Below are 26,211 nucleotides of genomic sequence, written 5' to 3' on the forward strand. Positions count from 1 at the left end.
ATAATGAAAAATTTGTACCCAATTAAAGTTGACAAATAGTAAATCGATTTAGTTTTTCTATATCACATATAAACAAATACACACAGTATAAAAACACAGTTGTTTTTGAAGAAAAGGTTGTTTTTTTTATGTTTATCATAAAATACATTTGTGAAGTTGTTATTAGATTGAAAATGAAAATTATAATACCAAAAAAGAAACATCCTAAATCCTAAAGATGACAGTGACCTCTGAATCCTTTGTCGACACAGTATTCCCTATGCAACGGGTACAGAGTTTATTTGTAAAATATATAAAAAAAAACCTTAGGGTTAGCATAATACGCGTCGTCAATAAAAGAGGTGGGAATCCTTTTCTCTTTTCGTCCCGTAGGCGTTTCGCGTACTTTTGTGACCTTTTCGTCAGGAGGACCTAATAAAAGGCACCCGGTCATTTTCCATTTTCTCTTTACTTTTAGAAAACGAAAAGGATCCCAAAAGTGGTTTATACCACCACTACCAGGTCCTACTCGTAATTCGATACAAGTAATAACAGAATTGGACACTGCGAGCAAAAGAAAATATATACTACCACGCCTTGCCAGGTAACTCGGTTACGTTATTATAATCTGATTTGTCCGTTTTTCTCGAACATAAGTTCATTACAATGGACATTCCACAATCTGCGGGTTAGTACAATAATATTATTATTTTGTGTCGTATACTCTCATGCACAATACTTACAGCTGTGCAGTTTATATTCGATATTTTATAAACGCGTGTGTTTTATTACTGTAAGCTAAGCGACATCACTAAAATGCAAATGTAAGCGAGTCAGCAATAACTTAATGTTGTTGTCTGCCCTTGTGTTTATAATTTCAAGTTTATTCGTACTATACGGATTCAGTATATTATTTACAAAATACAGTATAAATGCAAACCTGTAAAAAGGAAATAATACACATTATTCCATGTTTGATTACTTAAATATATCCAAATGATATAACACTTTAATAATCAATAAACCCATTATAAATATAAATATCAACTGATTCGTTTCAATCCAATGTCATATCAACGACGCGAAAATCGCCTTAAGGTCTTCCGAAATTTTACGCATCGGGTGTAGGTGCATATCTTGATTTCTTTGTACATAATCCTAAACGAATACTCATATTAAAGTAAGTATGTTTTACGGGAATTCTTTATCTCGATGTAGACACGCGTTTACGGCAGCGTAGTTATATTGGCAAAACAGAAATTGTAAATAAAAGTATTAACTTTGGGTTGAACCATCGGCGTGTCTCTGGAAGCGTAGTTCGGTGACTCTGTATTATCTGTGATATTTTTTACTCGGTACCCCATTACGATGTGTGTACAGACACGAAAAAATAAAACGCCAACGTATTTTATTAGTACCGCCAACGAATCGATGGCTGTTAAAACGCATTTTTATTTATTTTTGTTATTAATATTTTTATTGCACAATACATAAACAAAGAATAAACGCGATCGATGATATTATTTTTTAATATGGTCGTTTAAGAAGACTCGAGTGGAGAGGCCACCACCATTGGTGATACTCCGACGTGTTCAGTTGATCTTAACCATCTAAAAGGTTATGACACCAATCAAGTTTTTAATCGTCTTCCGGGGTTATCCCCGGGGTAGGGTTTAATGATCGGAGGATTTGGATGAGTTTGTAGACGAGGGTGTAATTTTTTGTAAGAAAATATAGCGAATTCGTGGACAAGATAGATCGAAAGATCTTTTTGAAGTGTGTGTAATGTTGAAGACGTAAAATGATTTGAAAATACTTGTGATATGTAACTATGTACATAACAGTAGAAATGCTTTTAAAATATTTTACACGCGTTTTTTTCCTGATGGAGTTGTAAGTCGACTGATAAGTAGTTGTTGAAACGTGTGAACGAACACATTTTTTTCCGTCCACAAACCCTACGGATTATCAATCGAAAATTCCATGGTATATATACTATATGTGATAAATATAACATGTATACAAATTCGTGCGCGGACGTCGTCTAATCTGACAACGGTCGTATTAATGACTTTTTGCAAACCACCGCAGCGTGTCGGTGGGCGTACGCGCGCGTGTGTTTGCACGTGCGTAGATTAAAAACATTTTCGTGGAACATTATTACAATGTACCACATCGCGGCAGAGTAACGTTTCCAATCTGCATATGACGGTCGCAATAAAAAAAAAAAAAAAAAATAGAGAGAGTGAGAGAAAGGAAGAGAGAGGAAGAGAGATCAGTTCAATGTAAACTTTCTGCGACGACCCTTTCACCGAATTACACGATTGTTCCATTGGAATTCATCGATTCCGTGACGGCTCGTATACAGAAGGGTGATATTGTTTTCTCTATACATCCGCCACCAACCCCTTTTTTTTCCGTTTGCCAAAGAAGCGGCGGACCGGCGTGGTCGGGAAGTTATGTGCGCTGTATATGTTATACACGTGTACGTGCGTGTGTTCGGTCGTCATTAATTAAGGCCTGTGTGTGTTTGGTCGTCTCTGGTTCTCTTCTCCACATCTTTCTCCCCCTGGTCCTTTCTCGCTCATTCCCTGCCCAGGGCTGTCCCGCAGCGATCGCCCGCGCCTGGAGACACGCAAACAAGACGCGAGCGGTTGCACAGGCCGTGGCCGACGATATTATACAGACGAGTCAATAGATCCCACCGATGATGGTTGGGGAGTTGGGGTTGGGGGTTGATGGTGTTTGCGTTCGACAAGGCGTAACAAAAATCTCGTGTCAATTAGCCGGAGCACAATAAAGTTTTATGTCGAACGAGTGTGCGGAGAATACGTGCGAGTAAAGAGAGAGGGTGGCGCGAGAAGAGGGAGAAACCGTCCAGAACGTGGATGCGATGCGTTGAACGATGCACTGTACCGCCGCTGTTGGAACACGAGTGTTAATTGAAATTCTGAAGAGTATTTTGTTGTCAAAATACGCGTTCGAATTGAAAGTGTACCGTAAGAAGAAATAGAAAAAGATCTAATGCCAAAGTAATTTATTCGAACGATTATTGTGTAATGACTTTTTTTTAAAAATTTCTCCGTATTATTTATGAAGAATTCAAACTTTTGTTTTACTAGCAAAAAAAAAAAAAAAATAAAAAAATAAAAAACGCTAAAAATAATAATTTGACGACTTATTCAGAAGCAGTCGGAGACTTGTTGTTTTTCAATTAATAAAAGTATTTATTATTTTTTTTTTTTTTTTTGTCGATAAAATGAAACCCGATTGCCACACAGCACTTGTTGGTTCGTTTACATTTCGGTCGTGTGTGTGTATGATGGTGGAAGGGTGTGATACTTTGGTCATCTCTAACGTTTCGGATCGATACGAGTGGGGGAAAAAAATGTAATAAAAATAAAGCACTATTCCGTGCAACGGCGAACGGGAATACGGTTTCGTATGCACACTGCTATATAAACCGCGTTAATGGTTCGGAATTAATATGCAGAAAATACGTTTTATTACAAAAGAGGATTATAAACTCTCCGGGAGGAGGGAAAAATCATCAACTGAAAAAGGGTCCCCACGCCTATATTTTTCATTATTTTTCCTTGTTTTTTCGCTTTGCGTAGCATTTGAGGTGGGAAAGGGAAGAATTTAATTCTATCTTTCGCGAGACGCAGTCACCGCCGCACACGCATCGCGACAACTCGCACCGGGCGAACGTGTACGCAAACAGAACGACGGTACACGCCTGTCGAGTATCCATCGCTAATGGACTTGGCGCCTTTGAGAAGGGGTCGGTTCGAATCCTTCGGAACGGCCACCCTGTAGTGGTCTTTAATTAATGGAAAGTTCAAAGCTCACGGTCGCCAATCATCATCGACGTCTCCACGCGTCGAGTGGTTTTCTCCCCCTACCGTTGCGCGCATCTGCGAGCAACTGCGCGACTAACGTCTGGCAATTCGCCCGGTTTTCCCTCCCCTCGAATTCGGCCGCATGAAATCGCTAAGTGGTTCATAATTCAGACGGTTTTCCGCGCGATGTTTCCAGCGAGGACCGTGCAAGACTTAATTATTAAACTGCCGCGTCGTTTACGATGTATGGACGAGAAAGAATCGTCTTTTTTTCCCTCCCCGTTTATCTTATATTGTACATAACAACGTGTAAGAGATGTGTTGATTAATAGCATCTATTAATAATCCATACGCGTTAATCAGGTGCCTTTTAATTATTAACGTTGTAAAATATTGCTGTTATTTGTTTCGGTAAAACTATCAGTTAGAGAAAAATGTTTGACTCGATCATCAAACCGTGTACACATGCAAACAGTCATTAAAACGAAATTTCATTCTGAGATTCAAACCTTTTTCTATTTTTATGTTTTGAGTGTATCACATGAATACTACGATGAAGTAAATTGTTACTCGAAAATGCTACGTTTTACGTGATCAACAGGTTTATTTTCGTACGGCTATTTCGAATGAAACCGTTTTAAATTTAATTTCGCATATTAAATAAACTATTTAAATTACATGTATTTTATTATACTTTCACTGACTATTATATATTATATAAATAAAGCGATTTAAGATTTTAAAGATTAAAGTTTCCGTTGAAATACATTTCCTAAAATGGAATGCGGTGGTTTTCAATTAAGAATTATAGAGAGAAAACTGTTTATTTTGTCCCTCGGACATGGTCCGAAGGCGATTCCTTTGTAATAGAATATTGTGAACATTCTTGAATTTATTATTAATCTGAAAACGACCATTGTGTTAAAAGCAAAATTGCATAAAATAACTTTCAGCTTTTTCTAGTTATAAATGAAATAAGCAAAAAATATTTTCCTCTCCAAGAGGGCAGCTTTTAGTATAAAATAACATTTCTAATTTAAAATAACTATAACGACTTGAGTAAGGAACTCAAAATATATTCTACATGAGTAAGGTACTCTATTAATATAATAATAATAATAATTTAAAGACTGTTTATAATCTTACACTAATGTACATTTTTTATACATGATTATACATAATTGATCGTTAAAAATTTTATGATAGTTCTCTATGGATATGAAAATATAGTATTTAATTATCAAGATGAATATAAATGTATAATATCATACATATTTCATTACAAAATTATTCATGTCGAAAATATGAGAAGTAAGTATCCATGGTTGTATAATTACGTAGAAAAAAAGTTTTAATCTTAATCTGAATAATAATGAATCTGAATACTATTCTTAACGCTTTTTTGAAAATCTGAAATCATTCCAGTTATCGCGGAAAAATGTGATATTCATTTAAACTAAACTGTTCAAGATTATCGAAGTTAATTATTTTATTAAGAAACACCAATACAACAATACTGATATGTTTATAAATATACACGCATAGACACGGAAAACTTTTGTTTTCCGAATTACCAAAGCGTTTATACAGTCGTTAAATGTTACTCGAAAGTTAATAAAAGGTTGACATACATTAGCATAGGGGCTTCATTCTTTGATGGCATATAAAAAAATACCGACTGCAGTCTAATTACGAATAGATTAGAAACAATATTTTATTGTTATCATTAATCGACGTCGTTATTACAGTCGAATAACAGAAGATAATTGTTATTGCGAGTGAAATAGTAGTCGGACAGTATAACTTGTACGGAAAAAATATAAAATAAAATAAACTGCGGAAAACACCGGAAGACGTATATAACGTCGCACAATTACTTTTCCCCTAATACAGGTGACCCTTGCTGACAGAACAGAAAGTTTTTCAAGAAAAACTTGCGCTTCCGGTCCACGGGAAAGAGGGAAATTAATATTTCATACGTTCCAAGGGACCGAGTAAAATCTGCCCCTAGTTTTTTTTTTTTTTTTCACGGTACATTAAGAAATAAATAACGACGCGACTTAAACTGTTTCGCTTCCGAACCGTTTCTCGTACAGCTGCACGCACGACAGAAATCGTTTCTTGACGGGAAAAAAATAAATATATATATACATGTACATGCGCCATACATTGTCTCGCGGGGGCCAATCGAATTTCATTTATTTTTGGCCATCACGGACAAGTTTGCGGAGCGTACGGCGAGCAAGAAGACGGTTGTTTCATTAGCGATGTGGTACACGGATGAGGTGAAATGAGGCGAGGTGAGGTATATTGTATAATAGTGATGCGCGGCGCCAGACCACGCGAGCGTGCTTTCGCCTTTTCCAAATTTGACAGCTGACAGACAGCCACTGAAGTTCGGGTGTTTAATGAAGTTTAAACAAGATTGCAAAAGGTTTGTTGGCGCCTCGTAACGGATTTAAAAGTGTAATTCTAAGCGCGCGTCTGTCGAAATCATTTGCCGGTAAGATGAAAAAAAAAAAAATCAAATCGCATTCGCCAAGAGCTCTAATGGACCGTTTGATATACAAACGACATTACAATGGGATAACGCCGGTTTGATCCCACTCCGGGTCCACCGGTTGTAAAATATTTTCATTCCGGTCATGAAATACATTTAGGAGTCCGATAAAAGTTATTCGCCTTGTTCGAGGAGTCGCGTTCGCAAGTATAACGATCCTATGCCGACATTCAAATATTCCAGTGTTTATAATTGGGAACAAATTACATTTTATACGTTCAAGTTCGATTTTTTATTATCATTATTATTATTATTATTATTATTATTATTTTTCGCTTTCTCGAGAACGCTTCAGATTTAATTATGTTATAATATAATTTATGTCAGCATTGTTCTTTCCGTTATACATTAATTTTTTCTCATTTGCATATCGTTCCTTTTTTTTCCCTGTCAACGTTAAGGTTGTTAATTATTGTTTTGTATTTCGATCATTATTCACAGCGATACTGCACAGTGTGTTCTGGGAATAACGAGGGAATAACGAAATCATAGATATTGCATCGTAGATTAATCTCGTTAAATCGGTCTCCTCGCACGCTGAACCAACCCAACGCGTTTTACAATAATATTGCTGCGAACGAGTTGCGTTACGAGAGCCGCGCACTCAGAACGCCGCAGGGGTGGCGCGTTTCGACGACGTTATTGACGGCGACGTACCTGATAATATATTACGGTATAATGCGATAACCGCGACTGTGCGTAGTATCGAACACTTCCCTAATTGATTTCCACATTTACGACTGCTAATGTTCAGCCGGGGAGACTGTGTACGCGGTGTTGAAAAACACCACAATCGTTTGAAACAAAGACATTACCAACGGCACTCGTATTCGGGGTGGCGGTGAGCCGCGCACCGCAAAAGTGTGAGCGAAACGCGAAAGTTTTCTTTTGAATAACCGCGCGCACACAATCCACGCCACCGATCTATTCCAGACGGTTATGCCCCGAAGGAATATTATCATTTATATATCTAGATTAGTACATATATACGTACAACGCTTTTGTTGTTTTGTTTGGCTAAAAACTTCTTTCTTATTCGTCACCAGACTGTCAGCGGAAAGAACGGCGACAACGTTTCATGCGCACCGAACGTCTTTCTAAAAAGCTTTTCGGCGGCGGAGCTGAGGCGAGGAAGCATTTCGATGGATGGATATCCGTCGACCGCGCGAAGATAAGGGGAGCTAACGCCCGGAGGGTTGACACCCCATAAGCTCGGCTTCCAAAGTCGACTGAAACCCTTCACTTCCGTCCAATCCGGTGTGTGCATTTCAAAGTTTTCGGATGACAGTTCATGTGATGGTGGAATTCGTGCCCCATGTATCGAAATGCAACGCGCCGCCGTTTGTTTCGCGATAATCGATAACGTTCGAGTTTATTATTCCGAGACTGTAATCGGAATGATGGTCAGATTTTTTTTCCTCGTTTTCTACCCTTCTGTGAGAACGTCTTTGACAAATAATACTACCAAACCAATGCGACCGGACACATAAATTACTATGAATACCTCACAATAATAATTTGGTTTTCGTACGTCTGAATAGACTCTGTATTAGCATTTAAATAAGTTCTGGACCTTCAATAACATCATTATAACGAGTGGTTTAATTTTAAATTCATCTCACAATAACGAAATTTAATTTAATCGATCACTGTAGCCATATAAAAAAAAAAAAAAATGCAGTCATTTAAATTAACTTGTAAACTATAACACAGTATAGGTACTACAACTATATTCCGAATGCTTTATGTTTAACGGAGTGTTGTAAGATTCAAAAATATTTTTAAATACTTTTAATAGTATGTAAATTAGTTGAAAATGTGTTTAATAAAAAATATGGTTTTCTAAGAAAACCTCGGAAAATTTTATTTTTATGGTATACCAACTATGAATATTCAAAAAACATCTACCATTTATTCCGTTTGTTACGTTTAAGTAGAATATAGTTTGGCAGCTACGTACTTTTTCGGCTTAATAATAATGATAAATAATCATAAATTTCAGACTCAATTTAACTGTGTTAATATTTATATGCAAGCGGTTTTTTCAAATATTCTTTCATCAATAAAACCGTTTTACTTTGTAACTATAATTTTTTTTTTTTAATACCACTAACAAAATATTAGAATTTTAAGCTTCTGTAATACAATGTCGGGCTAGCCAGGTATTATCCGATATGAGTAATTTTTAAAAGAACACGTGCTGGAATAATGAAAAATATATAATATTTTAATTCGATATTTTATGGATAAAAAAAAAAAAATTAAAAATGGGTTTGACGTATTAAAAAAAAAAAAAAAAAAAAAAAAAAAAAAGGAATATCTTAAAAATAATAGTTGATGATCAATAGGAACACCGCTATTCAACCGAACTCCGAATCGGATGCGAGCGTCGACCCACGAATAAAGTCACAGACATAATATCATACACCGCTGCATCTCTTCCGGTCTACATTGCAAATATCCGTCGTGCGCGTAACTCGAAATCAAATTAAACACGCACGCGATTAATTTTTTGCGTTATTAATTTTCGTTTTTAGTCCCGTCGGGGAGGATTTTCCTTTATTTAATATTTACGTGTACAGATATTTCTTTTTTTTTAACACCGGACTATTTCCGCCGGCGGAAATTGGAAATGACAGCGGGAGCCGGATGCGATTGGAAACCCATCGATTTTCTCCCCGGTCCCTGGTAACGTCACGTACTTTTCTTGTACCCAGGTAACCGTATACACACGCGCGCGCACGTGTATACGTACGTTCACCGCCGCTGTTGCCGACACTAGTTCCGCGCGCACACGCGTGCCATACCGAACCCTTGTTTCTGGCCGACGCCGCCGTCATATTAATTATCCGCGCGGCTGTCAAGATTTATAGATCGATGGGATGATGGGGTGTCTCCGAGACGGACGTGTTGTACGCAAACAAACAGCGGGGTGTTTGCAAATAAAACGCACGCGTTTGCCGCACCGTTGTTATGCCATCACGCGCGTGTATAAATGCGTCGAGCAACGGTACGCCCAAAAAAACCGTCCGAGCAAAACGTTACGCGTTTCACGGTTTCCATAGGAAAAACACCAACCGAAACTTATGATTAATCGCGCTTCGAAATCCGTCGGACGGGGATCGAGATGTACCGGCAGTATGGAATTATTTTAATTGTTACAAATGAAATCCGTTGACGTTTTATAATAAGCGCCCACATGAACATATCAATAAAATATCAATGGTCTGCAATGATGTTGCATCAAACTGCACGTATGTACAAAAAAACCGTTTTAGAAAAATATTTTCTACTCACGACTACGTCGTCGACGATTGCGACGAACGTTCGAAAAAAAAAAAAAAACGTAGTACCGCAGTCGTACACAGAAACCCTAAGTTACGCACCATCTCATCACGGGGATTTATTTACGCGAAAGAAAAAAAAAAATTGTGAACGTTTCAAACTACCGCGGGTAATTTTTTACAGTTCAGAACAGTCCCTTCTATCGCGGACGGTCGTATATTCCGAATAGTTATTTTATTTTGAAATGAAAAATAAGGGTTTCTGCATTGGAAATCGGCAGTTATCAGTGATCCCCCTCCTAAATTCAAATATATCCGAAGGTGTTATACATAAGGGTAAAAATATGTGATTTCAAATAAAACCAATTCAAATATCACGAAATTCAAACCCATATGTCCCGCAACACAATATTTTTAAATGTTTGTTGCCTATGCGTATGCTATTGTATTGATTTGGTTTTATTTTAAAAGCTTTTAAATGATACAATGCTATTACATAATATACATATTGTACATAAAATTATTCGTTAGCCAACAAAACTGTAGCATTTATCTAACAATGACAATAGAATTCACGTAAATGTTTTTAACTTACCTTTATGTATAAATAACGTTGTACAAAGTAGTTGAATTCAAATGATTTGTTTTAATTGATATTTTTATTCAGATAAAACTCGTATAAATGCGGCGGTACAGGTAAAAATTTTTGTGTTGATACATTAATACATTTATGTTACGAACATTCATTGATATTGCATTGCTTAAATAAACTTACCACAATATAATTAAAATATTTTTCACATTATATAGCTATAAAAAAAGTTCAAACAATCAAATAAAATTAATTTGATAAAAAAAATAATAATAATAATAGATTCGTTTAAAAAAAAAGTTTTTTTACTTCATTGTTAAAAAAAAGAGTTGGCTGGTTTCTTTTCTTTATGAATTAAGTTTATTTTAATTTAAGGAAAGTATCAATTGAATAAGCTGCACAGTAAAAAAGAGAAAATTAAACTAGTAATTAATTAATTTTAAGGAAAACACTATGCAAATTAACAGCAACTATGTATAATAATGTTCTACATTTAGTGTGACTAAATATATATACCTAAATATTTAATTTTTAATGTTGAGAATACAAAATGTTTACTACTGATAAGTTGAAACATAAAAAATTAAGTTATTTGTGAAAAAATAAGAAAGTGACACTTAAACTATTATGCAAATAAATTATAACTGCGCATGCTTGTTATTAACTATGTTAACGTTATGAGCATTTCCATAAATTATTTATAAAAAATTAACCGTGTTGAATAATATACTAACTATAATTTAGTGTAAAAAAATTTCAAATATTTAGTTACTTCCGTATTAGGTATTGTTTATGCGCAAAACATATTTGACGACGATTTGTTATGATTAAAATTAACAAATATATCAAATAACACTATATCCATCCCCCGTCGATAATCTACCCTCGATATTTATTCATGTTATAATATACATTATGAAAATTCGTCGAGAAAATAAATCAACAAATAAAGGGAAAAAAATCTGTGAACCAAAAAGCTATACGAGGTCCAAAATAACCTCGTTAATAATTTTCAAGAGCCATTTCCGGTTATAAGGGTCGAAGAAACTGTCGCGGTGGTATTCATCAATTTTGCGATCATATAATCAAGCTGCATCCCTCCCCGAACTGATGTAATTCCTCCCCTTTGAACTTTTCTCCTCTTATTCCTTCAATTTTGTTTGTTTATATATATATAGGTATATTGTGTACAAATTTATTTATTTATTCAGTCATTATAATTCAGGTCGATGTTATAATAATAATGTATTACTGTTGCAGATAAATACTGTGAGGACATGATTAAATTGCAAATACGCAAGGGATAATTAATTTAAAAGAGGTTTTCGGAACAAGAATTGTGGAAAGGAGGAGCAAATTGAAATACTCAACTACTCAGCACCTGACAGTTTTAAATGACATTATAACTAAGTTACAATTTCTTTTTTTATTCGCTATTATTATTTTTGTCGTTCAAGACATTGTATTTATTTTTTTATGATAATGTATTATTCGGTATACATTGGACGCCGTTCGAACAAATAAATAAATATATTTATAAATATTATTCAAATAATTTTAAAATGAAGAAATACAACGAATAACGAGTATACACAGAGTATCATGACGGAAATTACCTTTCATTTTGAATTCGAAATACATATTTTAAAACATTAAATGAAAACTATAATTGACTAACGTTTTTTTTGGGGGGTTTTCTTGATATTTCACATTATGCAAAAATATATTGTGTTATTTAATGCTATGCAATTGGAAAATTTTAGGTGTTTGTGCGTTAGGGTGGTTTAAGACTTAAACTTAAAATTAATAAGGTATTGTAGAATTTAAATCAAAACGTTAAAATAGTTTCTAGACGGAATTTTCAGAAATCCTATTCCGATCACTACGGTTGACGGGTTGAATACACAAAGAGCTCCCATAAGTTCTTATAACTTTAAAATGTATGGATCGCGTTCGATTAATGAAATAGCTTTTCCGCGCGTGTAATCGCGCATGTTGGTAATTTTCTTCAGTTCATTAGAAACTAAATAATTCGTATGGGAAAGTTTTACGAAAATTCTTATCACCGCAGCCGAGCACCATCGGAATCGTTAGAAAAACGAATGCACCGAACCTACAACGAACGCATACTGTTGTCGGTATAGTATTCTACTCGGGGTCGTGCGCTTTACGAACGAGTATAAGTATAAGTACAAGTATAGAATAACTCTGTAATAAATATATTCCAAATGTATTGTAATATTATAATTAAGGAGAGGATTTAATTGATATTGCAACTTTTTATTGATACTCGGTAAATCAAATCTGATCAAATATGTATACGAAACAGATTATTTACATTCTTCCTATTTAATTTAATAATTCCATTTTTTGCAATTATTGAAATTTTTGTATACCTCACATCATAAAATATACAAATTATTATTTCCAAAGTGATTTTACATAAAAAAAATAACTACGATGCAAACTTTTACAAGTAGTTAAATGTAGTTTAGAATTTTTAAAATTATATTTATCTAAGTTATCCACAAAACTCACAAGTTTAGAAGAATCAAATAGTCAATTACTTAATAGTTCAAACATATTTAGTATAAATACTAAATAAATAAATAAATACTAAACAAATACAAATTAAATAAAAATATTTAGTATAAATATTTCTATAAATATTCCCGGTCCCAATGGAAAAGTAGTTAAATATAAATTAAAATGTCTTAGAACAAAATAAAAGATATAAAACTATTGAAAATCACTCTGAGATTATGACAGGAAATCAAAATGTTGATTTAAATACATCACCCAATTTTTTAAACTATTTTAAATATGCATCGATAACAAGTGTCGACGTTGAACGTACTTTTTCATTATATAATCATATTTTAAGTAACAGACGATACAATTTTTAAGAACACAATTCAAAGATTTATATAATTATAAATTTTAATTCAGAAAAATTATATATTTTCTAAATATTATATTGATGTCCATAATATTATTTAAGTAAGTAATTAATGATTATATATTTGATATGATTTTACTAAGTAATTTTAATGTATTTCATTGCAATTTTGGCATCTTTTTAGTGCAATTTCAAGATATTTTTAATTCAATTGTATCCGGTCTTTAATTATAATATATTACATTTATAATATCTGTAAATAAATTATAGAACAAACGGTTCAACGAACACATATCTTCACTCCGTTTTCGCAAACGATAAATAACGACTGCGCGATGTGACAGAACGTTAGTATGTTAATATTTTGCGCTTATGCTGTTGCATAAGCTCGGGCGAATATCGTACACAATAAATCGAAAGCCTTCGCAATCGGACCAATTTTTTGAAACGTGCTCGCACGAGCCACACGTAATTTTAGTCGCGCGCACACAGTTGCAGTATTATCGTTGCACACAGTATTTTTTTTTTTTCGCTTATGGTCGTACCTATTATCAACGTTTACGATACGAATATTTGTATGACCACTCCGGTGGTCATACGTACGTTATTTCTGCCACTATAATATACCGTTAATTTGGATGTATAATGCGTACGTTTTTAATCACGGGGTATCGTCAAAAGGCGACTTCCCCTTCGCGTCATTCGAAAATCATCACATACATTTATCGTATGACATGTGAATACGGATTGTAAATAAAAAACTGTTGTTCGATACAAAAAAAAAAAAAAAAAAAGAATAAAGTTTTCAATTGGTTCCGAAAGTGAAAGCTTTAAAACAATAAATTGTAAATTAAATATTGATAAAAAATAAAAAAATATTGCGTTAATGAAATATTATTAATGATTGTTTCGACATCATAGTAGTAGTCGATCACAGAAAATGAATTGTTTATTTTTTTTTTTTACATATTGTAAAATAAATTGTCAGGTAAAGAATGAAACACCTATAAATTGGTTTTTCTGAGACATTTTTCGCTTCGATTCAAAATAAAGATGAGGAGTTGTTGGAATACATTTTTCTAGGCCTATAATATAGCCCACACAGATAATAATACGCCCCTGATGGAAAATGCATTTCATTACAATATTATATCGCGTCATATATCTGATAATCAAACCGAAAGTCTCAAAAAAACGTTTAATATTTTATTTCTGTAGATTCGAGTTTGAGAATTACAGGTACAACCCATATATAAGTACATCTGACATCTGTATTTTGCAAACAAACAAATAACAATGATACATACGGAAATTTGACAAAATTTAAAGAAACAATACCAGGAACGCACGTTGTTTAAACAATGAATTTTTACACCTGTTCAAATTTTATGCGGTATGCCAAGTAACTAACAACAATTCATTTAATCAGTTTATGTTTTAGCGCGTAGTAGAATGCATGTTACTGCCGTTTAAAATCCAATTGGCTAAATAACATCATAGGTACGTACACAATTGTTATTAAAACTCGGTCAATACCGTAAAACGCCTTGTTTTAAATTTTAAATACGTTATTTAGGTTCAGGTGAGATTGGATTCAGATTAATTATAATCGATTTTTACATTTTACCATTTTTTTTTTTGTCATTACGTGTAAGGATCGAATACTTTACAAAATCTAATAATGCTTAAACGTACATTTAAACACGATAACTTTTTCACCACAAACTATGCGTATTGTATTTTAGTTATTTAACCTTACATTTATTATTAATATTATTTAATTATTATTTATATTAATATAATTTCATATAATATCATAACTAGAGGTTGGTGAAATGGGCAGTTGCCAAGGACGCAGCAAAGTAAGGGGGCGCATTTGGATTAAATTAAAATAAATTTTTTTCTCATAAAATAAGTGCAATAATAAAATTCGGCAAGGGTAGTTATGGCACTGGTTTCATAATATGTAATATCTAAAAAAAGTTAAAATATGTTAATTTTATCGGTCATAACTTTAAATCAGTACTTAATTAATAGATTTAAAATTTAAAGTTCATTAAAAATACTGTTAGAGCCATTCAATTTCTTATATGTAATTATCTCGTATAAGAAACTAATAATATAAGAATAATTTAACAAAATTATTATAACAGAAAAAATAGTTTACAATGTGTCTAAAACATATGTTATAGCTTTTTTTTTGTTCATTGTGATGCAATTAACGTATAATACAACTTAGCTATATTAATAACATGATCTTAATTTAAAACACAATATTACCAACAGATTTTATAGTAAATGTTATATTCTTTATTTAGGAAAATGTTTAAAGTAGTTTTCCTAACAATAATCGTAGGAGTAACAATTTGGAAGACACACGCGAATAAGACATATGAATCAAAATGTAGAGAGGATATTGAATGGGAGTTGAAGGAGTATGTCAAATTGGAAATTTGGCAAGAATTATTCAGACAACATTTTAAATTTATAGTTAACAAGAATGGAGAAATCATAAGTGAAAAAAATCGGCTGAAATTTAACACAATTATTCATAACGTTCGTATACAATATTAAATAAATAACAATAACATAAAAAAAATTCTAAAATTTAATGAAAAATTATATATATATATATATATATAATATACCTTACTGTTAGAATATTTAATATTATATAATCAAAGTAATTATGCAACTTTTTTAAATAATTTTGTTTCATTTGAACCATTGATTTTATAATATAATTTATTATAAAATGTATTTATAGTTCATTAATAAATCAATGCCAGAACGTTAATCAGAAAACCTCAACAAAAATGTGTTATATGAAAAAGCAATTTTCACCGTATTATTAAACTAAAGATTCGCTTTTATTAAAATAACTTTAAAAATAATGAAAATAAACTTAAAAATCCAATTGGTTTTTATCAATTTTTATTATAAGGCGGTTTAAATTATTCATAAATAATCACGCTTATTATGAATAAAAAATAGTATCATCGTTGCAGGCAATATACGGTTGCGATCACAAACGCAATGATGAAGTAGATGATTGTCCAAATATTCATAAAGGGAGTATAACGTCGTGCAAGTTTGGACGAAATTTGAGAGCTGCTATGTTTAGAACGGCAAGATGCGTCTTTGTCGAATCGTCCGTCAAACATATAGTGCTTAGCAATGCCGTGTTGGATGTGTATCCCTTAGACATGGTATTTATCGATAATTAATTATTGGATACTTAGATTTTGTTATTTGTTCGCGGCTTCGGTTCTACAAATTTTATGTACGTAATAAATTGTTTTTTTTTTTTTTTTACTTTTACTATTGATAATGATATCAGGTTAGATGTTTTTGATGCATTCGTCCCGATCATAGAGTCTTACAACAAAAAGTGTGTGTAAACTATTAATACGCGTTTTTTTTTTTTTTTTTCTAGTTGGACCGTGTAACGGATAACGTCGACATACCAATCAGGAAGTTTGGTGAGACCATGGTCAATATGTTGAGCACACTTGCTCACGGTGAACTAGAAGGACTGGCCGAACTGATGGCTTTAAATTTGTATTTGAACAACAAATTCGGCACCGTGCTTATTCACAAGATACCTGTGGACCCGATCACGTCGCCAGATGATTTTGCAGTAGCCAAGAAGCACATGCAAAAAGTCCATAGTATGATTTTAGATAAACTGTACACTTTTTGGAACACTTGGTGCAGTGACATTGACGTAGTGGCGAAGCACCAATACATGTACAAGAGCTCTGCGTTCGTAGAGTTAATATCTGAAATGGAGAAGAACACGAAGGACACCGATGATTTCATTCGCGGTCTGAACGTGTCCGACCACGTCGTCGATTTAGATTTCGACCCGAAGAGGATTGCGTTGACAGACTTTGTGAATCACATTATTTCGAGTAGATCGATGCCGACTGATATGTTGGCCGACATGCAGTTGAAATCGTTCGAGATATCGTACGAGTTCAACCCGCACGCTGTTTACGAATATCAAATGTCCGTGTTCAGGACCATATACACCTGTTTCTATTGGACGACGATCACGCACTTGAAACTGTCCGTCCGGTTGATCGACAACCTCGAAAAACGCGGCGTACAGCATTATCAAACGACCTTTATCGTCAACTTCGTTAGGTACATGCGACCACTGACGGTGTTCGACATCAACCGAATTCATTTCGTGGCCACGCTGTCGACGGACGCTGCGAGAAATTTGAATAGATTGCTGGCGTTCATGTTGAAGATCTACCGTAATTCAAGAAACACGCGTTCGAAGAACTGGATTCCCTCGTCGAGACCGGCGATTCAGAAATTCGTTGATTTATTGAGCGCCGACATGAAAACTATGTTCAACATGGAAGTGCCGGATAGTTATTTCGATAATTTGAGTTACGAAAACAACACATTAAAACTAATGCAGTCTAATTACCGAGCCTTCGTTCGTTTAGTTGCAGCTACAAGTGGATTCATAGAAGATCAAATTAATGTAATCAAACTAAAGAAATTCGCATTCTTTTCGACCGAGGCCATTGCATTTGATGGAATTTAATATTTCTCACATTTTTTTTTTTTTTAAATATAATACCTGCTACATTTCATTGTAAATATAACTACCTTAATGTTTAACCTATTATTTAAATTGAATGTTTAGTCCTAAAATCATACATATTTATACTATTACGTTTTTAAGTTTTATTTTGTGTATTATTTATGTCTATTTATATATGTTTTGACATATATATTTCTCTACGTTCGGAAAAGTAATAGTTATTTTTATATACTAAAAATAAAATTCAATTAATATTTTTTTTTTATTTATCAAAAAAATCAATCAAACCAATAATCTATTAAAATATATTATCTTATTCGTGCTTATAAAGTAGTTAAATAATTAAATTAATAAGAACATGCATTTATAAACGAATAAAAAATTTAATTAACATTTTACAACGTCAGTTTTCTGTGCAAGTGTAAAGAAAAATTAAATCTACAGATGTCTACGTAAACTGTTCATTTTGTATACCTTCACGGGAAATAATGTGAACCTGGTGTGTACACCATGTGCACGAGTTGAAGGAAGTGTACGTACAAACGCGTTGTATTAAATTGGAAAACGTATTAAAAATAGATAAATAAAAAAAAAAAAATTGAATAGAAAATCTAATCGCGTTTCCATCCATCGAGTACGCTATCCGTCATATTAAAACCTCTCCTGAGGTAGGATAAAAATACAACAATAACCACGGGACGACCCTATTCCCTGCTGGACCCTCCGGACCGCGCCTCAATCCATCACGGAGATAATACAAAAACAACGGCCGCAAAAGCCCTGTCGTCGCTAATTCAATCCGGTCCGCCGGCCGTCCACCGCCCACGCACTGCTACACCTAATGGCTTCGGTCCGGCAGAAAAGCGAAAACGTTGGACGTGCTCGCGCGTATCGATGACCAACCGGATGCATATTGACTTCAACGTGGGTTGATTGTATTGTGTTCCCGCGAACGTTTATTTATATTTATACGTGCATTAATACCAATTACGTTCAACGGTTATGATGTACGTAACTTTCGAGTATAACAATACGGTTGTTCTAAAATACCAACAACAACACGAGAAATTTAATTTTCACGCAAGTTTTGATGGTCATTGAAGGTTTCTAATAATTAAAACTTATTACGTTTCAATTTGATGAAACACATTGTTGTATCGCATTTCCTATAGCTAGTTGTAGTCACAAATTACGTTTCAAATACTCTCACGTAATGCATACACCAATAATAATGCGCACCGTACGAGTTCAATATATAATTATAATATTATAATGTAAAATAATAGAATTCATTAAAATGTTAGATTGAAGAAATATTTGAGTTGAATATCTGGGATACGTTTTAGAATATTTTTTTCTTTTTTTTTTTTTTTAAAAAATTAAACAAAATACACGAACACATTTATGTTTTCAAAGAAAAAAAACATTAGGAATATTTGTTATGAAATTAAGAATCGCAAATAGACGAAATAATTGTGTTCGGTTTTGTTGTTTGATTTACTAATTTCGAAATCGATAAAAAAAAAAAAAACAGTAATTTTGTAATTTGAATAACAGTTGTAATTTCCTTTCGAAAACTTTTTTTCATTTCTTCAAATCCAATTATATATAAATATATAAAGCAACGATTTCCACTTAGGAAATCGAATTTTTTTCGTGGACAAAGTTCGGTTCGTGCCGAAGGGAGAAAGTTCGATAACAATGGGCGTGGTATTACCGATAAGGGAAGACAAAAGGCCCCAAAGACACTACATTATGGAAAATAACGTTAGTTCGAATATGTCGAGGTCTCATTAATCACTGAATCTGCATTCCACGCATTGGCCAAAATATAGCATACGATAACTAAAACAAAACAAAATTTAGTAAAATGTTTCCTATTAAAGTGAAAATGTAACAATTCAAAAATAGTATAATAATAACTTAGTGTGTTCATTAGGCTTACAATTTATCATCTTATGGATTATTATAAAATCAATTTTCGTGCGGAATTTTTTCATAAAACGCATACTAGTACCATGGGTATATGTATAAAAAATTTGCTAGCAAATATTTGAGAAATTTAATAAGAAAAACTCAAATATAAAATGAGTAATGTTGCAAAAAAAAAAAAAAAACAATAATAACAAAATTTAAAAATACCTACGCTCAATATTTATCGAAAATGATAAAATTACAATTTTAAATTTTTAAATCAAACAACTAGAAAGAGAAAAATAATTATAAAATTTGACGAAAAATATTTATTGAATAATATAAAACTGGAAACACCACAAACCCATAAAATGTAGTAGTACCACATTTTTATGTAAAAAAATGTAAAATATTTTAATTCAAACCACCCACCCACCACCCATCACTATTTGTTTTCAACACACCGGTTTACTCATTTCGAATTTGTTTTACATGTTTTACATACATTTTATCAAAAATACCTAAAACTTGTCTATGTATATTACTGTAGACGAATAAAGTACTAAAAAAGTTTTTTGATCGATTCTCACGTTTTAAGTGCACTTAACTTTGCAAATATATAGTGACAATCTATGCATTAAAATAGTTTATGGTTTTCTTGTCATATTTCAAACAGATTTGTTTAGTTTATCTATCAGGAGTATAACCATAATTAACGCTTACATTACGTTTATTTGTAAAACGATGATCAACAAATATAACTACTATAGTAATAATAATAATATTAACAACTATAATAATAATAAAAAGAAGAAAAACTATTTTCAGTGCCGAGTAAATCATATTATTTTCCGGAAGAGTCGAGGTAATACTACATTTATATAAATGTCCTTGTCCTAATACTCGACACACGTACGGAGACTATCACTAAACGTGACTTGAAAAATATATAATAGTTATAACTATGTAAATGTGAATAGAATATAATACGAGACTGTTTTATTATTGTAAAAGGCTAACGAAAAAAACATTAGCTTCATAATGTCGGTCGGATGACGCTTTAAAAATAAATGCGTAATAACTCCAAATATATTTATGATAATGCATATTAATTTCGCAAAAGTTTTTAATACAAAGATAATATATGATTTATTTCAAATGCATATAATATGTAGTCAATTATATTCAATATTTTTAGCCAGACCCATTTGTTTGAGACTTTGCATGTAAACAGAAGTCAGACACGACTTATCTTTAAATATTAAACAACTAATGACTTTTAACTTATACTCTGTAATTCCCAAGAAGATATCGTTAAAAAACTAAAATCATAATAACAATGAACTGTGAACGTTTAAAATACATCAGTTTCAAGGTAATCTTTTTACGGTTCGTTATGAATTTAAAAGGTAAAAAAGAAGTAATTACTAAATATACGTACAATAGAAAGAAAAATATTTTAGTTTTAATTATAAGACCCTCAAGGAGCTACGAGGATATGTTTTCTTTTTCATTTTATACCGTCCTATTCTCTTTCTGTGCAAACGCATAAAATAAGCCTCTTTTCTCTCTTTCTATCACACACTCACATACACCTCGTTCTAGGTGTTCCTCTTTCTCACTGATTCTAGTTTGTCCGCAGGACCATGTCCCACGTGTATTAACACCACCGCACCTCTCGCTGACGACCCCCACCCCCATGCCAAAAATCCGAATTCCGAGACCCTGAAGGGTTAATTGGCCGTACCATTAGCGAGGTGTACCCAGCCGGGATCCCAGTTGTTTATATCATTTAACAAGCGACAATTTATAACTGCCAGTATGGCGCAGTTTGCACGTACATTATACGGTTACAGGCGTAATATACATATTTGTGTGTGTGTGTGCGCGCGTCTACATTTATATGTGTATATAATGTACTAGACAGGATGGCGACGAATTACATAGGGAAAAAAGAACAATGTTCTTAACGAACATGTACCCTTTCACCAATTGCCCCAAGTCATTTATCTGAACGATATATCTCTAGGGCCCAATCTATAATAATATGGAAGTCCCACGTCGAATTGATCACAGTCATCTTTTAACCGGACAACTTTATATTACACTTTGTCTTTAGACACTTATCTAAGAATGTAATAAAAATTACAAGGAAAGCAATGTATTACGTTACCTATTTACTAATACGTTTTCAAATTAGATTTCCAGCGTAATCCTCAAATCAATTATTTGTACGGTTTGTATTTATGCCATCGATCGCACAAGTAAGTTATCAACTAACACCGTTTGATGTAATAGAAAACGAATTAATTTTTATTGATGAATTTTCATTGATATAATATCGTTTTCTTATGGTCATGAAATATTAATTCATAATTTGTCACGGTGAACCATAATTTTACCTCAAAGTTCAAAATATTTTAAAATAGTGATAACTTCGTATCAGATTACATTGTGTATAAGATAAAACGTCCTGACTGTTTTTAAAAGTGTATTATTTTTTCTAAGTGAAAAAGTGCAAATATTTTACAGTTGTTAAATAAATTCATTTGGTTAGATGATGAATTCCATGGTAATTTTCAGTTTAAACGTCATTCGTCTGTTTGTAATACTACTACTGACGAACACTATTTAAAAAAAAAAAAAATATCTTAAAATTATTTTCCCAAATTACCTAAACCATTCGTTTAATTTTTTTTTTTTTTTTTGTCATTAGATTAATTTAAAATTACATTACGTCTTTCAAATCGAGTTTCCGTAATATTAATTTTATAAGAACATTACCCCAGAGAAATTATCTCCTAAACGTTGTACTAATAAAATAAAATAAAATTAAACGGTTTACACGGACTTAAATTAATCAACGATTTTCTCTTTCATTAAGAACAGAGCAGTTTAAATGTATATTTTTTTCAGTCCAGTGCAAGCAATTTAATTTTATACGAGCAATTATCGAAACAAATTCTGTTGTTACTACAGTTGCCATATAATAATTGTAAATTTGAATACGTTACGGTTAATTCTCGTTAATTCTTGTACATACGGCTGTATAAAAAAAAGGATATATATTATCCGGGACCTAATGTGAACATAAACGTTTGAAAGAAGGTCAGACGTAAAACGTAATGCGTTTTCGGAAGAGGGACGGATTGCAGTCCCTTTACGAGCTCTAAACACACCGCCGTACGAGCTATCTCATAATAATTGGCAAAAAGTGTAACGCGCGACATTTTTCGTCAAGTTGATCAAGTCTATGTTTGTTTAATTGATTATAACGCTAAGCATGGTTCGTACGAATCAACATATAATCAGTAACCGCGTGTATTCTCTCTTTTCAGTAAATCCCGTTCGCGCGATAACGTCGTAGGCGAACGCGGGACCGGGCGGGCAACTCTTAACTCGTTAGCAATACACGCGGAGGTCTTACGGATATATATATATATATATATATATATATATATATATATGTGCGTATGTGTTTGTGTGTGTTGCGCGTATGTGCACAGGACGAAGGACGTGAAACGAGCCGTTTGAGGGCCGATAACAGTTTCTCTTCGTCAGGTGCAAAGCTCTGATTCGAGTCCGGCGTGCGCCTATTTATATACATATCGCGCAAAGCTTTTTAACAGAACGGACAGGCAAAATTCGAGGCCGCGGCGGTGGTGGCGGAGGTGGGGTAATCCCCTTGTGTCGTGTTCGGCGACTGTAAGCCTTACAAATCAGCGTTAGCCCACGAGCAAATAAATAAAACCGTCACACCGTCCGGACGCGAAACGGATTTGGCACTACTACTACGTGCTGTTTACGTACGACGACGGCGGCGAAGATGATTTTTTCCAATTTAAGTAATCGATACTACACGGCTGCGTTACTATTGCGCACGGTATAAGCCCGAAAAAAGGAAGAAAAAAAAAATAGGTTCACTTAACCTTTTTTCTACAGACACACACACACACGCGCGCGCTTTTGGAAACCTAGCAAAGGTATATAGTGTTAAAAATTCATCAAGACGTACACCCGTGTCGTTGAACACGTGATGACCGTATTGCACCGCCACTGACCTTATGAATAATTTAATGCGGTAATCGTGTTCAGCGCCGTGGCGTTTCAAAAGTACTAAACTTGTTCTAATCCATCAATTACCACGGAATGTACAAAGTTGTCATCAAAAATATATATATTTTAAACATTTCACGTTTTCGACATAAATCAACAGTGTACGTCGATTTATTTTCGTTTATATTCTCCGGTATTTCGCGAGCAAGTAAAATACGAGCTTTGATTACATAATATTACGCATTTCACTGTTTTCCACGTGTTAATCTTTTACGACTCCCCCCCCTCCACCATCTACATCATTGAATTCTTCGATTTTATTATTAGGTATTTTACGAACGACGATCTTATTTGTTGATATTAACAATTGCGTTTGGCGGAAATCAACATACTTGAATGTATTTTAATTTTTTTCCGTTGCACACAACAAACGTTGTGGATCACGCTAAATTTTTCTAAGACACTCGATCATGGATTTATCACTATCAGGTACAAGAATCTTCTAAGAGAAGTTCAAATCGAAATCTATGCACTTTGTATAACTTTTGTATAACTTTTCAGTTTCTACGTAGAAATTTATAACTACACGACGAAATGGCTTATGAACAAAAAAAAAAAAAAAAAGAAAAAATTATTCAGGAGCAGCTGCACTGCAGTACAATCTTACCTTGCCCACGCCAGTGAGTTCTTTGCCGGCGATCCGTCGTTGCAGCAATGCCGGGAGAGGTGGCGCGTGCTTGTGCAGACCGCTGGCGAATCCGTGCGAAGCATCTTCTCCTTGAGATCCTCGCCTTTTTCTCCGGTGCGGCGAACCGTTCAGATTCAGTTTTTGCGACGCCCTGCAAACCAAACGCATATACATTCGCATTAACGATGTGTCGATTTCAATAATGTATATTTTAACGTCCGATGCGGAATAATCGATCGGTTTTTTTTTTTTTTTTTTTATTTCAGTGTACTTTTGTTGAATAAGCATAACGCGAATCGACAGTTATGTACTATACGTGCGTAGCTTAAACGCGATAGAACGACGACAAATATTTACAACGATCGACGTTACGTACGACGCAATGTTTGTAAACGAAAATAGAAATTTTGTTGACGGACGTGGCCAACGTTAAGTTTTAGTATGGTTGATGAAATATGGTATTCGATCGACGGCCTATACGATCGGAGATCGATGTAATAACTCGTCACCGTTTTTTCGCGTTCATTATTTTTTATTAAACAATACGTTCCACTGGAATCCCGTTCGCGCTCCTCAGAGGGTTTTATGTTGTATTTAATTATGATATGAAGTATGTAATAAATGCAATCCCTACCTACATTTTTAGCCGTTATACCGGGTAAATGGTTAAGCACTTATACACCACCGTTTTTGTGCACAGTCTAAGGGGGCTAAATGGATACGTGAAACGCAACCCAATAGTCGTATAACAATGTTAAGTACAATGTTAAATGGTCGATGAATGTGGATGACAAGCATAATAATAAGATCTTTAAAACTTTATACTGCGGCGAAAAAAAAAATAAATAAATAAATAATGGAAAAAAAAGACCTTCACCGGAGCAGTTCTTCGAATAGGCTCTACTTTCTATAACACATCGAATGTATCGTTTTCATCCAGTAAACTGCTACCCTTGCGCCACCAGCAATAACCGAACCCCAGGGAAACACAACCGGTAAGTGCATTGTATTATTCTTTCAAGGATATAACTATACATATATATTTTCACCGTTTCAACAAGTTTTATTCGAAAACTTTCCAGCTCATTGAATCATTTAATTGGGAAGTATGTTGAAATGTCGCCAGCTATTTAAAATTTATGTCCCTACAATCCGTTTCCTATAAATATTTTAACATCATGGTAGAGCTTGAAAATACAATAATTTATCGTGGATAGGATGAAAAAATAAATAAATATATGTTCCGTTCGAGACACAGATTTTTATTATGTGCACGCACAATAATTTATGCTTCACGTATTAAGCGTATTACAAAGTATTATGCATCTAAATAATTGTATTTTAAATACGCAGCACAGACCTATTATTTGAAAAAATAAATGCATTTCACTAAATTCTTGCGAATGAAAATTAATTTTTGTATACATATATTAATTTGAAATATTTTAATAGATTTGTTCTCTGTCAGTGTAATTCGTGTTTATAAATATCGGTATACGAAGACGTACATTTGGAAATTAATAAAATCTTCAATTCAAAAGTATACTTCGAACCGATTTATCGAGATAGCGATATACATTACACGAAAATAAAATATTAACAAAAATGAACAGTATAAATCGATCAGCTAATCAAGATCGTTCAGCTTACAGACATGTTAAAATAAAACAAGTTTTCTCCTTTTAATTTAATTTCAACCATATTTTTCGGTCAACCGTAATAAAAATCATCTTTCAATTTCAAAAGTGTATACTAGGCACTCCATGTTAACAAATCGGAATTATTAAGAAATTGTCAATTCAAGAGAGCCCAAGAAAACTAGCTACACATTAT

General features: G+C 33.4%; 2 protein-coding genes across 7 annotated transcripts in view; one reads left to right on the forward strand and one right to left on the reverse strand.

Annotated features, from left to right (window-relative positions):
* Positions 1–26,211, reverse strand: part of LOC112689240 (kinesin-like protein CG14535) — a 173,076-nt gene that overhangs the window by 58,346 nt on the left and 88,519 nt on the right. For all 6 annotated transcript variants that reach the window (XM_025562840.1, XM_025562841.1, XM_025562842.1 and 3 more), the window contains one exon: positions 24,358–24,529. In XM_025562840.1, the coding sequence (XP_025418625.1) occupies positions 24,358–24,529 (172 nt within the window). The remainder of the gene's footprint in view (positions 1–24,357; positions 24,530–26,211) is intronic.
* Positions 14,557–17,787, forward strand: LOC112689242. Its single transcript, XM_025562846.1, has 4 exons — positions 14,557–14,656; positions 15,475–15,712; positions 16,165–16,365; positions 16,593–17,787. The coding sequence occupies exons 2-4, from the start codon at positions 15,479–15,481 to the stop codon at positions 17,718–17,720; spliced, it is 1,563 nt and encodes a 520-aa protein (XP_025418631.1). The 5' UTR covers positions 14,557–14,656; positions 15,475–15,478; the 3' UTR covers positions 17,721–17,787.

This window comes from Sipha flava, unplaced genomic scaffold (genome assembly GCF_003268045.1).
Source record: "Sipha flava isolate LNK unplaced genomic scaffold, YSA_version1 42_pilon_pilon, whole genome shotgun sequence".
Classification (NCBI taxonomy): Eukaryota; Metazoa; Arthropoda; class Insecta; order Hemiptera; family Aphididae; genus Sipha; species Sipha flava.

Coding starts and splice junctions, on each gene's coding strand:
- LOC112689242 (XM_025562846.1), top strand. CDS start 15,479: ATGTTTAAAGTAGTTTTCCTAACAATAATCGTAGGAGTAACAATTTGG. Junction 15,713..16,164: donor TTAACACAATTATTCATAAC/GTTCGTATACAA, acceptor TCATCGTTGCAG/GCAATATACGGTTGCGATCA. Junction 16,366..16,592: donor ATGTGTATCCCTTAGACATG/GTATTTATCGAT, acceptor TTTTTTTTCTAG/TTGGACCGTGTAACGGATAA.